Below are 13,877 nucleotides of genomic sequence, written 5' to 3' on the forward strand. Positions count from 1 at the left end.
GCTGCTGGCAGGACCTTTTAAACTCCAACCGGCAGTGGCACGCGCGTTATTTGCTCTCTATCGCTGTCGGTCGCACCAGTTGCAACATTCCTCCTCATCCCCATCGGGATGACACTCTTTCCAGTCTCAAAGTGGAAAGTGGACCCACTCGTTATGTTTCACCCACCAGTACAAATTTGTTGACAATTCGGAATTTTCCATTAAAGGGAATTTTGTATTTATTTATTTCTGTTTTCAGTAACGTTATAACCGTCAATATCGCTGTTTATTTTGCACAAACTAAACCATTTTAAAATGAAAAAAATTTCATTGAGAAATTCAAATTAAAATACTTTTTTCCCCGAATCATTTTAGACTCTTTCCGATTGGAAATGTTGATGAGTTTTATTAAAAGAATAAATATTTAATTATGTGACTATTTTAATTAATTTTCATAAATGTAATAAATAATTTATGTTATTTATTGAAAGAAAAAAACATTTCCGGCAACAACTTGAATTAAATTGAAATCTTTAGTTACGTTGACCCTTCTTCATAATGATAATGATTTTGTATCGTTCCATATTTTTGAGTTAATACAAAATATTTTTACATCCATCCATGTTTGATTTCGCAATCAGTTTGAGCTAGAGGAATATTTTTGTAAAATTTGCTTTTTTTAACCCTGCAAAATATTAATTAATTTGTTTTGCACTCAATCCATCCTAATATTCCCACTCTGCCACTTTGCGACCATAAAATGGAGCTTGCCGAGCAAAAAAAGCTCTTCAAATAATTAAACGCAAACAGAGAGTGCGCCCTAATTAAATTTACCAGCAGCCGAGCGGATTGTGGGGGCAAGAAAAGCCGGCTCGTCGCCTCCGCGGTCGCCGTTCACGATCGCGTCTCCAAACAAACACTATAATTGATCCGACTTAAGAATAGAAGAAGAAGTGGAGGATTTATCGCCCCCGTGCCGACTCGTAATTGGCAATTAGCATGGCAATTTGCGGATTTTATCCGTCCGGCCAATCCATAACGCGGCGGCGAGCTTCGTCAACAACAAACGAGCGACACGCGCATTACGAAATGCAAATCCGCGAGTAACAAAACGAGTAAATAAACACTCGGCCCGCTCTTCTGCCGACTCCACTTGTCACGGTGCCAAGTAAAAATTGTTTATTCATTTGAACACTCTCTCGCCCGCTGGACTAATTCGGCACTTTTTGCCGAGCGTGCGGGGTGCTAAATTGCTCACACAAGAGGGGGAATTTCTGCATTCAAATTAAATAAAGGAGTCGAAAAAGCCTCTCCTTGTAAAAAGTATATAAAATGAAAAGAGCTCGCGGCCCTCATCCATTGTTTTGTTGTTTCCACCATATGCACCAGAGACAAAGAAACAAAATAACTCGTCGCATTGGGTCAAAATTAATATACATATAATTATTTAATTAATTCACTTTAACTTCCTAACAATCGCTGACCGAGATATTCTAATTGACTCTCAAGTCAACAAAAGAAATCAAAAGATAAAAATTTTTGTTAATTTTAGTTTGAAAACGAGCAAAAGTGTACCAAAGTTTAGCTTGTTAAGGAATTCAAGCACAACTCGGCGAAACTAACAAAGTTTCAATGCGGAATAAATTAGCCAAAAGCGCCGTAAGCCGCGCAGAAGGGAAAAACGAGCCTTTCAACAAATGAAGAAGAAAGTTCTTTTGCGAAAAACATGCCCAAACTAAGTCATTGTCATTAGAAATTCATTTCGGTCGCAAACTTGGCATGGCATCATCAGCCGACGGGACAAAGAGCTCAAACTTTTTATCAGTCGCGAGCAGACGCCACTCGCCCGACAGTCTCTCTGCAGTTTGTTTTGACGGGGCCTTTGCCTTTAGCTGATTGCATTCGGACGCGTTCGGATTGGCCAAAACCGCAGCAGGTGGAAATCGCGTTGGTGTGAGGAGCGAGCAGCGTGGCCAAATTGCAAACCCGCTGGAGCTGCAGATATTGTGCCACATTTCGAATTAGGTGCTGACCGCGGGCGCACACCAAATACCACCACCGAGTGGTGTTGTCGCCCTTCCTGCATCGCTCTTTGTTTGCACAAGGTGTTAATTAATCCGGAGCATTTGAACAGGAGCCGATTCCTGGACTGTCGCAACAAGTTGAAGTTGGCAAATACCAAATAAAATTAAAGATCAGATACTTAAGTTGGAAAATCGTGTCGAGGAAGAATTAAAAGAGTAAATAGATCAATCAAATAATTCAAATTCAAGTGATTTTTTAACATTTCTGCAGACGAATATGGAAATCAATCGATTTTGATGTGCTCATGAGTGAAATTAATATTTTTAATTAAAATATATATATTATATACAATTTAAATAATAATTTCATTTTTTAACAATTCATTTTATTAAGGAGCGGATATTTTTTCAGTTTTATCTCAATTTTCATCAGATTCAACATTTTCTCAAAATAATATATCGATTTCAAAGTGATTTCTTGACCATTTTATGAGCTCCATAAATTCATTTACTCAAAAATTATCAAGTAATATTTAAACAATTAACACAATTTTATTATTCTCATAATTATTTATTTTATTGAAAGGATCAGTTCATGAAGTAAATGCACTTAACTTTCTGGAATCAAGTATAACAATTTTTAGTTGCGCTTTTTTTAAAACTTGAACGGAGAAATTCTAATTTAATTGTAAGAGTGGACTTGGAAGCTCGCAAATAATATTTTATGTACACGCTTATGTTCAGGAAGACAACAAATCTCCTTAACAGCACAACTAACACTTATGTCCATTTTCACACGGAGAATTACAAGATTAACAAGCAAACACGCAAGCGTTATATGTATAAATTCAAGTTGGGCTTTTCTTTCTCCCACCGTGTCTTGGCTTTCCCAGGCTGGAAAAGTCCTCTGGCGGGTACCTGCGCAACCAGCGAGTTGAAGCCAGATGTCGTTGCCGACAAGGTTTACTACGACAAGTGGTTTATTACTTTCGCGTGCCAACTCGCCGTCGGTTTATCTTGGCGATTCGAACCGCATTTAATCGAGAGAGAGAAAAAATAATAAATTAACATGACACACATTTGCTGCAAGTCCGCGGTTTCGAAAACGCACTACTTTCGTGTGATTTACAAACAAAAAGCTCTCTGCCGTTTTTGCTCGGTTGGAATCTGCCGCAAAAACACGGTTCCCGTCCACTGTCAGGAGAGTCTCTTGAAACCAGCCGAGTCGTTTGATTCGTTGTAGAGCTCAAATGCAAAGAAGGGCCTTTCAGGGCAGAATGTCGAAGGTGGCAGGGTAGCTGGAGGCCGTCCGCACCGGGTGCAGCCGCACTTCCCCTGAAGGCGGCCCAGAAAGGGAACTGGCGCCCGCGATCGTCCTGCACTCGGTCACAGAACGGAATCTGGAAGAAAAACTGCAATACGTTAGCATCATTTTGATCCAAAAGTTAAAAGTTAATTTTTATAATTGCAAAATCGGTTATAAATTCTATATTTTAAAAGTAAATTTCTTCTGAAATTTTATTAAAGCTTAAATTTATAGGAAAACGTTGAAGATATTATGAAAGAAATTGCTTATTTATTTAAATACCATAAAATATCCAACAAAATTCATCCAAAAATCATTTTATTTATGAATTAATTTGAGCATTTTTTTATAATTCGCTTCTCGTAAAGATTACATGCACGAGAAAAATATTTCACAATGAGAATTTCTAGCGGTGAATGCAAAAATTTGATCTCCTCTGCTGGAGCGGCTCTCGTACGGTCGGAATCAGAAATGAACACCGAAGTTAAAAATAGGTGCAGAGTGCAGCATCTTATACGCTTTGTGGTGATTCCGTTTGTGTAAGCGAATCCGACGTGCGAAATTAATTTAGAGAAAAAAAAATGGAAAGTGATACCTGGCTGCTGGCGGGGGTGCGCCGCGGCACCGCAGGAGACGCAAGAGAGCGGCGCGGAACGACCTGTTGAATACGGTGTAGATGATTGGGTTGATGCACGAGGAGAAGTAGCCGAGCCAAAGACAAAAGGTGGGCAGAGCCGGACTCGGGGAGGCGCACGTCGGACACGCGGCCTCCAACACGTTGAGGACGAAAAATGGCGCCCAGCAGAGCACGAACGAGGCGAACACAAGACCCAGCACGGTCGACGCTTTGTGCTCAGACAGTCTGCGAAAATATTTCCTGTCAAACCCCCTTCACGTTTAGAACACACAACATGCACAACACAAAAACATAAAACAGCCGCTCAAAATTAACCGTTCCAAAAAAACAAAAATTAAGAAAAAAAATTATAAATTCATAGGCAATCAAATTAATTTGAAGTAAAAACGAAATAATATGCGATAAAAATACGATAAAAAAATATAAAATATGCTTTTGAAGTTTTTAAAAGTGGAAATTCTTTAAATTGTTTATTAACTTTGCAACAATTATGCATGAAAATGTTTAAATTTAGTCATCGATCTGTTTGCTTTTTCTAAAATTCACAAAAGTCGTAATAAGCGATAATAAATAAACATGCAATATTATGCCAAGTAAGAGAGTAAAAAAATTAATTGGTAATTTAAAAAAAATTGAAAAAGCATTTTGAAATATTTTAATTCTTGCAATTTTCAACCTGTTTAAAAAAAACAAATAATTTAAATTTGCAATCATTTGCAACTTGTTTCAAAAAAAGCCAAGCAAAAAAAATTTTACACTTTTTGAATTCGGTCAAGTCCTGTTGCACCTAAATTTATAATTAATTAATTCACATTTTGTTAAAATCAGCTAGTTATAATTACTAAATTGAGCTGTGGACACGTTTTGGCGGGAAATGAATTGTAAATTTTGCACACACCTTAATTGCGAGGGCAGAATGGGCGTGCGAATCCTCAGACTCCTGGTTTCGCGGCCCCCATTGACCGTCTGCTGCCTGGCTGCGTGTCGGAGGCCACCGTTGGGGGCGGCGGGGGTCCCGGGGGCCTGCCCCTGGAGCCGGCCCTGCTGTAGCAGGCGCTGGGCTCGCGCGGCGGCCCCGAAGCGCGCCTTGCGCCTCAGCAGGTGCAGCGTGGCCGCGTAACTGCCCACCATGAGGACCATGGGTGCGTAGAAGGCGGCGATCGAGCCGAACAGCGAGAAGGCCTTGTTGTTGATGGCGCAGGTGCCCGCGTCCGGCATGATGTTGGTCGCGTCCTGCGCTCCCAGAACGGTGATCGAACTCGAGATCAGTGCGGCCACCAGCCACACACACGCCACCTGGAAACATGAGAAATTTTCACAATTCATTACAAAACAATTAATGTGTCATACTTTCGGGTTGCAATATTGTGCAATTTTTCAAGATATAAAAATATAATATGATAATAAACCAAATATTTGATAGAAAATATTACAAATATAAACATATAAAAATTTATTCTATATTATAATCAAATTTTATGAAAACCGCATAATTATAAATAATTTTTCAAATTTAATGATATTAAAAATGTCCTTGTGTTTCTTTAAATTTAACTTATTTGATCAGAGATTGTGTTAATGAATATAAAAATTAAAACTAAATCAACTATAATTTGGCAGTGATTTAAATTTGCAGATTGGCTCACTAATTATTATTAATTCTTGCTTTGGATAATTTTTTCCAATAAATTTTCAAATAATTTCTACCTATATAAGTAATTTAATTATGCTTCTTGGTGTCTAACAAGGTAATCACTGCACAATTCAGGATAAATCATTCAAATTGATTCAAATGTTAACAATTTGTTTAAAAAACCTCAAAAAAAGGAGAGAGAAAAATATTTTTATCAAAATGATTAATTTGAAAATGATTAATTTGAAAATCAAATTTATTTACTTTGAAAACGAAAACTCTTGTCAAACACTGCATGAAAAAGCACAACCATGCATCACTCATTTTTTTTACGCCATTTCTAAAAATACTACGCTAGTTGTGCGTTATGAAATGATATCATTCGAGCTGCTTTCATCTGCGCCAAGGTCTGAAAGTGACTCGACCATAAATCTACCGCTACACCGGTGTAATTGGGTCCGTTTTTAGCTCCAGCGTAATTGTTGTGAAATCTCGAGCATTATTGTTGCCGACCTGCGATTGAACTCACCTTTTTGGCAAGGTAGCGCTTGGACTTTCGGTGTCTGGCCCTGAGAGGGCTGCGAATCCCGAGGTAGCGGCCCAGACTGATGACGCACATGTGCAGGATGGAGGCCGAACAGGCGAGGACGTCGCTCGTCACATAGACGCTGCACCACGCCACCCCCAGCGGCCAGTACCCTGTGAAAAATCGCATTTAAATTTAGCACCACGATGACAAGAAAAAGAAAAGTCGCAGACCACCGGGTGACACTCTGCAGAGGCCACCTCTCAATAAACACATGGGCCGTGCCCGCACCTCTCGCCGTCCCCCAATAGCCCGGCCTAGAATTCGCTTTTATGACACGCTGAAATTTCATCTCACATTTTCGCCACGCAAGCTTTGAAGTTTATTATGATCCTGTTCCGGAAAAAATATTTTAATGATTTTTTTTTTTAATTTAGTCAATTCCGGATATCGCTGGTTTTATTTTTTTATTTTTTTCTTTTACACATTTCCGTTCAGTTGGCGTGGCATTTTAAGTAACTTTCACAGAGAATGAAAATTTCATTGCCAAGTTTGTCGCCAAGTTGCCGGCTTTGTTTATTTTCCAAAGAACTTTGTACTCAATAACTTACTTCCTTAATTGATTTATAATTCATTGTGCGAGAGAGCGGGTGACTGCGGACGCGATAAGAATTCGGCTCGCAACATAAATTAGGAAAGAGCCGGGAAATTTATGTGCCGCTGAAACGAAGAAATTGCGGCCGGGCGGTGCGCAGAGAAAATAATTACGTTTTTCTCGCTCAAGTGATGAGAGCGTTCGGAGAAACAAACCGCAGCATAAATTTGTACAGTTCTTTTTTTTTCATCGGGGGCGCGATTTGCAAACAATCAGATCGGCCTTTCTCTCATTGGTACGCAAATTGGGGCTCGATTAGGCGTCGTTAGGTCAAATTAGCCTTAGAATTGTGGCGCGCACGTTTTGTTGACACCTTGAAGAGCTTTGTTAATGATGCAGAGGCATCCGAGAGAGAGACGAGAGATGCAAGTCACCACACACAGAGAGAGTGGTGGGCGAAAAGCCAAATAAAAGCGCCGGCAGAGGGGAAACAAGGAAAATTATTGCACATGAAAATCTCCTCCGCGTGCGAAACAAAACAATGCTTCCGGCTCGAATTCGCGCGGACCCTGTGGAATGCGCAGTGACTATGGAAAGAAATCTATTTTCGTGAGATTTTCTCAGCTGGACGCGGGGGCGATTGTCTTTCGCGGTTAATTAATCGAAAGGCTTGCTCGTTTTGACCGCGAGCCAAGGCGGCCTTTGTTGCTAATGAGATGTGCAAAAGAGACGACTATTTTCGATCTGCGATGCATTTCACCATTGAGAAGAAAAAATTAAAATTGAAATTAGGCTTAAATGAATTTAAAAACAAATCAAAATAACAAAACAAGTTCAATTTTAATTTAATCTAATTATTATAAATTTGTGTTAAAGAAACTAATTTTTATTCATCTTTATCTTGTATTATTCTCTTGGAATAATTGTATTTTACACATTATAATATATCCAACGGAGATCATTAGATTGCACCTGATGTGCCGTCTTATATTATAATGTTTGCACAAGATTTCTTGCGTTGAAATGGACAAAATGTTGCAAGGTGATATGCGATGTGTGCCCGCCGGAGACAATCGTTTGGGCTCGGCGCGGCGAGTGGAGAAAAATTGAAGTGGACGGGAAGCCAAGAAAATGAGTTGCGGCGCAATTTCGCCCGACTCAAATTGGCTCGCTGCGGGCCAAACGAAATTAAGGGAAAAAACGCGAGAAAAATTTACTATTGAATTTCTGGCGGCGCTCCAGGCCCACGTGGCGACCGCGGTATAGAACTTATGCAATTCGCTCGATCCATAAAAATGAAAAAAATATTTTTTGATGTCGCTCCGCAATCGGGGGCGACGAGTGAATCGGCGTGGCGCAAAACCGTCTCTTGATGTTTTGCGACGCGAGCAGCGTGAACGCGCGGGGAGCGACCGGTCCGAAAGTGATACCCCCTCGTGACCTTTTGGGGCAGTCACAGCGGCGTGAAATGCAGCCAAAGAGGCGCCTGCCTGCCTCTGAATGCACACGTGCAACTTATGAAACAATTCCAATTGGACAATTCGTGATCCAGTAATTATAGGCATAATAAAAAGTCCAAATTTACTGCAGATATATTTATGAAAATTTCATAAAAATTAAATTTTTCAGGTTGTATGTTTTTTTCTACTTAACAAATTAGAAAATTTTAATATGATTTAAGATTCAATCCAGCTTTGTATAGTTTGTTTTTCTTAATTTTCAGGCAGATAACTTAAAAATGTATAAAAAATATAATTCAGATTCTTAATTCATTTGTGAATTCTAGAAATGTTAATCTTTTAACAGCTCTTCAACTTTCAATTAATAAAAAATTGCTTGAATACGAAATAAAAATTAAATTTTGGAAATTTAGGTAAATTTAGATTATTAACCTCACATTAAATGGCGCAAATCTATATAAATCAGCTCAAATTATCTATTTTTAACACCATATAATTGACTTTGAATAATTTTTTTAATTTTATCTGAGATAACTCATTTGCATTTTGATTGTCATGATGAATGGTGTTTATGCAGCTTCCTAAGAGCCGATCATTATCGTTCGTGTTATTTTTGGAACATCTTTGATGCAACTTTTTCCTGAAAAAAAGAATACGTTGCGGATTTGGCTCTTTCTTCATTCATGTCATTAAAAGGGAATTTGTTGGTTGAAAAAGAGATTCGGCCACGCTCAATTAAATGCGATGATTCGCGAGCGGCCATCGCGCCGAGTGATAATAAAACGCACACACACTCTTGTGCATACATCTGCACGCGCTGACTCGCGGATTCGCGCCTGTCAAACCAAAGGATTATCTTGTAATTATTGTTTACCGCTTTTCGCCGCGCGAGTTTCGAACCAATTTTCGACCAGCAGCAATTAATTTGTTGGCAAAGCTCACAAATAATGCTTTGCCGTTGAACAAACATTGTTTTAGTGGAATTTGTGCACAATAAATTCGGGTGTGAATAGAGCGCGGTGCTATAAACCGCGCCAGCTCAAATATTTAACCGTCCATCATAAGCACAGCTTTCTTCACTCAATTTCGGCCGCAAATTTTATAAACAGTCATCCTATCGCGCCCGCTATATGACTAGCCGCGAACATATATATTATTTTAGCTTTTTCGGAATGCATACTCAAACAGAATTTATTTTTGTCTTCCGCAAGCTGAGACTGCCGTGGGCTGATATTTTATTCACTCATTCGAGAGTTATTATTCTCTACAAAAGCTATCAAAGAAATTTTACTCTCAAAACATTTTGACAAAAGTAAATTGAAAAATTTAATCAAATATGTAAGAAAATTATGCACAAATTAATATAATCCGCGTTTAATTAAATTATAGTTTTCTTCTTTTTCTTAAAATTTTGAATGGAGATTCTGCACAACACGTGCGTACGAATTAATCAATCGCGGATCTCGCACATGCACACGCCAATTAACCGGCCGCAAACATATGGCGAAGCGGCAAAAAAAAAGGCACGGGATCGATGAATGAACGCAAGATCCTTGTCGATGATTTGATAATTGCGCCGTTGCTCGACCGGACGAGACGGCAGGTCCGGCTGCTTATTTTTTTTTTTTTATTATTTTCCAAACCTAAGAATCCGGGAATGGCTCCGAGGGGCATCACGCACAGGGAGACGATCAGGTCGGCGACGGCCAGCGACAGCAGAAAGTAGTTGGTCGAATTCTGCAGCGCTCTGTCGAGACACACGGCCAGACACACCAGCACATTGCCCACAGCCCCGGTCGCCATCAGGGTCACCGCGAACGCCAGAAAGTACCAGTTGGGTCTATCGGCGGCCACGGTAGGGCTGCCGAAGAGAAATTCAATTCAATGTTAACATTTAATTCTTTCAAATAATAGTGAAAAAAATCTTATTAACTATTAAAAAGTATTAGTGAATTTTCAAAAGATTATCACCTAAATTTCAGAGGTAATTTTTGCCGATGGAATTTTTCTCTGGTTATTTCTACAGAAAAGAGTAAAAATTTCAATGAATAAAAAAATTACAGAAAAAATTGAAATAAATTGGTTTTTGATCAGAAGCTAACTAATTTTTCTATTAATTTTTGGGATTTTATTAAATTCTTTGCTTACAGTTCTCTTTTTTTATCTAATTATCAAGTTTTTAATTTCACAATCAGACTTCAAAAATAATTGTTCTTGAATTCAAACGTCCTTCATAGCAAATATTGAAGTTAAAAATTATTAAAAATAAAAATTGAAGTCCGGATTCGGAACAAACGCAAATTCCTCCGTCTCATTCAATCACGCTCATTCTTCTCGTCAAATAAACAATAATGATTCCGCCTTTGTTTTTGGCGAAAACAAAATAACAAGGTGGGGTACCTGGCGAGGACGTGCTGCGTGTCGTTGGGGCAGTTGAAGGCCGCCGTGCAGAGGTGCAGCAGGTGTCTGCAGTGGAGGTGCTGCGGCGGGCAGAAGGGCCGCTCGCACGGACACTCGGCGGAGGCGTTCAGGCCCTCCATGGCATCTCCTCCGACTGTCACCTTCCTTCCTCCACCTGCAGCCGGTCCTCGCATCTCGTGCGTCCGACCAGAGGCGCACGCGCGCCTCTCCTAGCTGCTTTTCCCATCTTTCTTTCTTTCTCACGCCGATGGTCGCGCGCAGCCGTTTTTTGCGTCCGACGGACGCTTGGCTGGACGCGGACGGGCCCGAGGGCACCGCGATTGATAAAATAATGCTGCCAGCCCGCCTGCCACCTGCGAGAGGGCATCTCGTGTGTTTGCACACTCACCATCTTGCGAAATCTCTGCGCCTTTATTGGCACTCGGCGCGCCGAAAATACGCTGCTCGGCGATCTTGCCTTTGTTGCCCGCCTGCCCTAGTAATAACACGCTGCGTGCGTGCAATGATCGCAAAAAGTACCGCTACTTTACCACTTTGACAATCTCTCCAGCCGCAGCATCCGCTTTCGATTTTTTGCAACATTTTGTATTTTTACTGCTACTTTAGCAATTCATCAAAAACTAAACTTATTTTCTATAAATTTACAATTCCGACTTGAAGTTGGAAACGTTATCATCTCCTCGTTTGAATTTGTATTTCGTAATATAACAAGCAAACGGCTCCAAGTATGAGGCAAAAATGGCATTAATCAAATTGAAAAAAAAAACTAATGTTTTTCCCTCGTGCAATTTATGAAAGGTCTTTGAATGTTTTCAAAAGAATTTTAACGTGGATTCTTTTAAAATTTAAAACAGAAACTGGAATACACTTAACAACGCAAACACGACACAACTCTACACTAAAATTTACAAAAATCACCCACTCACACTAACAAATTAACAACAGTCTTTTAATGACTTTCAAGTTTTTAGCAATCTTGTCTTGTTGATATTCCCGGATATTCCCAGCTTCTTTGGTCTTATAGGAACTGAACTTTTTTCCGTTACTTTTTGGTCAAAAAATTAATTTATTGCTTTTTATTCGTCCCAATTTGTTACATCACATCGTTTACATTCAATTATTGAAAACAATTTATTTGGAAAAAACAGCACCACTTATTATGTAAAAGGTTTTTTAATTGTAACTTGAAGACATATATTAAGCTCTCTTGCATGATTTTCTTATTCTCTAATCTAATCCTGACATAAACTTAAGTTTTGATTGAATCATTATAAATTATTCGTTAATCTCCCATTGGAAAATTGGTGATGGAGGCTATATTAATAAACCTTTCACAAGAGATTTTATTCTGAAATATATCAATATGTCCCAGCCCAACGATTGCCCTATAAACCGTGCATAAACCCAAAGCGGCCATCACTGGCAAAGGTCAAGTTATGCAACTCTCTCGACGAGCGTGTCTGCTCCAAAATGTTATTGCCTATATGCCAGGGGCGAATATTTATTTATCATTCTTCAGTTTGTGCCTGGAAACTTGAAAGGGGCCAATGATACCGAAAAAATATCTATTTTGGCGAATTCGAATCATTTTGCCAAATTTTCCATGTATTGTGAGAAACAATTGAATTTTTTCCTTGCCTCATTTTTTTTTTTTATTGGTTGGGTAGTTTAATTTTTACGCGGTCTGGAATCTTGAAAGGGGCCAAAGATACTAAAAAGAATACCATATTTGGCGATAACCTATCATTTTTCCATGCAAGAAACAATAAAATTAAGTTTTCCTTTATTTTTTTTTAACCTCCTCTCTTTTTTTATCGCCTGTTTCATTGTATCTGCACATTCCAGACACGATGAATAATTTAATTTTAAGATGGTTTCAAATTTTTAGACGCATATATTCAAAATGAAATTCTTTATTTTCATCAAATTATTATTTTGATTGCAGAACTCCAGAGCAGTGTCCCAGCGTTGTGTCTCTCTTGGCCGAGTCCTACAATCCCCACGTCCGCTACGGAGCTGCCATGGCTTTGGGCATTGCCTGTGCTGGAACTGGACTCAAGGTTTGAGCAGAAAAAGTGATTTGAAAATGATAATGACAAAATAAATTTGTAGGAAGCGATCGCCCTTCTTGAACCAATGACCAACGATCCGGTCAACTTCGTCCGCCAGGGCGCCTTGATTGCTTCGGCCATGATTTTGGTTCAGCAAACTGAGATCACTTGCCCTAAGGTATGGAACTTCTTTAAATTTTGAATTCAATTTTTAATGCAATTTCTTTAGGTCAAGGACTTCCGTGCTCTGTATGCAAAGGTTATTGTGGACAAGCATGAAGATGTTATGTCCAAGTTTGGAGCCATCCTGGCCCAGGGAATCATTGATGCCGGTAATTTATTTATTTTTCTTAGTTGCATTGTGATAATTCAATTTATTCATTAATTGTTTATTTATTAAAATTGTATTAACCAATTTTCCAATAATTTTATTATATTTTTAATATCAACAATAATTTTTTACACTTTTTGTTGGAATAAATTAAAAAATAAATTCCTAAATTTTCAAGCAGTTTCATAATTAAATGTTTGTTGTGCAGCCTGAAATTGTTATTAATTTTATAGAGTTGCACTTATTTTAAATTTCAAAAAAAAAAAACAGCAATCAATGGATAAGAAATAAATTTTATTTTATATTAAGATGGCTTAGTCTGGTTCAATAATTTTAGCATTTTTGACTGAAGTGATTGATTTTTAATCAATTGATAAGATTTTTAATTTATTCAATAAGCATGCCTGAAGAGCAAAACTATTATTTTATTCAAATGAATCGAAACTTTCAAATTTTTTTTTTAAGGTGGCCGCAACGTGACTGTCACACTCCAATCACGCACTGGACATACCAACATGTTGGCCGTTGTGGGAGTCTTGGTGTTCACCCAGTACTGGTACTGGTTCCCTCTGGCTCACTGCCTCTCTCTTGCGTTCACCCCAACCTGCCTGGTCGCCCTGAATGGCCAGCTGAAGGTGGAGAATTGGACTTTTTAAAGCAATAGAAGAAAATCTAAATTTTTTCATCACTTTCAGATGCCCAAGCTGCAGTTCCGCTCGAATGCCAAACCAGCCACCTACGCATACCCTCCTCCCCTGGAAGAGAAGAAGCGAGAGGAAAGGGAGAAGGTTGCTACCGCCGCCCTGAGCTTTGCTGCCCGTTCTCGTCGCAATCGCCACGGCGCATCTTCCACTCAGGAGACCAAGATGGAAGTGGTAATGAATCAATTTTTGATGCTGCTTGTTTTCTGTTTT

At 39.0% G+C, this 13,877-nt stretch overlaps 2 protein-coding genes across 3 annotated transcripts in view; one reads left to right on the forward strand and one right to left on the reverse strand.

Annotated features, from left to right (window-relative positions):
* The window catches only part of LOC132198735 (26S proteasome non-ATPase regulatory subunit 1), a 51,867-nt gene that overhangs the window by 37,360 nt on the left and 630 nt on the right, over positions 1-13,877 (forward strand). The window contains exons 11-15 of the mRNA XM_059622931.1: positions 12,527-12,641; positions 12,694-12,810; positions 12,862-12,964; positions 13,429-13,598; positions 13,659-13,838. Of these exons, the coding sequence (XP_059478914.1) occupies positions 12,527-12,641; positions 12,694-12,810; positions 12,862-12,964; positions 13,429-13,598; positions 13,659-13,838 (685 nt within the window). The remainder of the gene's footprint in view (positions 1-12,526; positions 12,642-12,693; positions 12,811-12,861; positions 12,965-13,428; positions 13,599-13,658; positions 13,839-13,877) is intronic.
* On the reverse strand, positions 2,570-10,745 carry LOC132198811 (D(2) dopamine receptor). Of its 2 annotated transcripts, none has more exons than XM_059623049.1 (6): positions 10,561-10,745; positions 9,804-10,021; positions 6,109-6,278; positions 4,845-5,242; positions 3,905-4,171; positions 2,570-3,403 (listed from the first exon to the last, which is right to left on the reverse strand). In XM_059623049.1, exons 1-6 carry the CDS (start codon positions 10,698-10,700, stop codon positions 3,271-3,273), a joined length of 1,326 nt encoding a protein of 441 aa, XP_059479032.1. In that variant the 5' UTR covers positions 10,701-10,745; the 3' UTR covers positions 2,570-3,270. The 2 variants fall into 2 exon arrangements, with proteins under 2 accessions (XP_059479032.1, XP_059479030.1); XM_059623047.1 differs by having other exon boundaries at positions 2,570-3,415.

The sequence above is a fragment of the Neocloeon triangulifer genome, unplaced genomic scaffold (assembly GCF_031216515.1).
Source record: "Neocloeon triangulifer isolate White Clay Creek 2 clone unplaced genomic scaffold, ASM3121651v1 ptg000013l, whole genome shotgun sequence".
In the NCBI taxonomy this organism is placed as follows: Eukaryota; Metazoa; Arthropoda; class Insecta; order Ephemeroptera; family Baetidae; genus Neocloeon; species Neocloeon triangulifer.

What these genes read in the sequence shown, in the direction of transcription:
- LOC132198811 (XM_059623047.1), bottom strand. Translation starts at nt 10,700, where the DNA reads ATGGAGGGCCTGAACGCCTCCGCCGAGTGTCCGTGCGAGCGGCCCTTC. An exon ending in AGCGCTACCTTGCCAAAAAG is followed by an intron (nt 5,243 to 6,108) that starts GTGAGTTCAATC and finishes TCATGTTTCCAG; the next exon opens with GTGGCGTGTGTGTGGCTGGT. An exon ending in GCACCCCCGCCAGCAGCCAG is followed by an intron (nt 3,416 to 3,904) that starts GTATCACTTTCC and finishes AACGTATTGCAG; the next exon opens with TTTTTCTTCCAGATTCCGTT.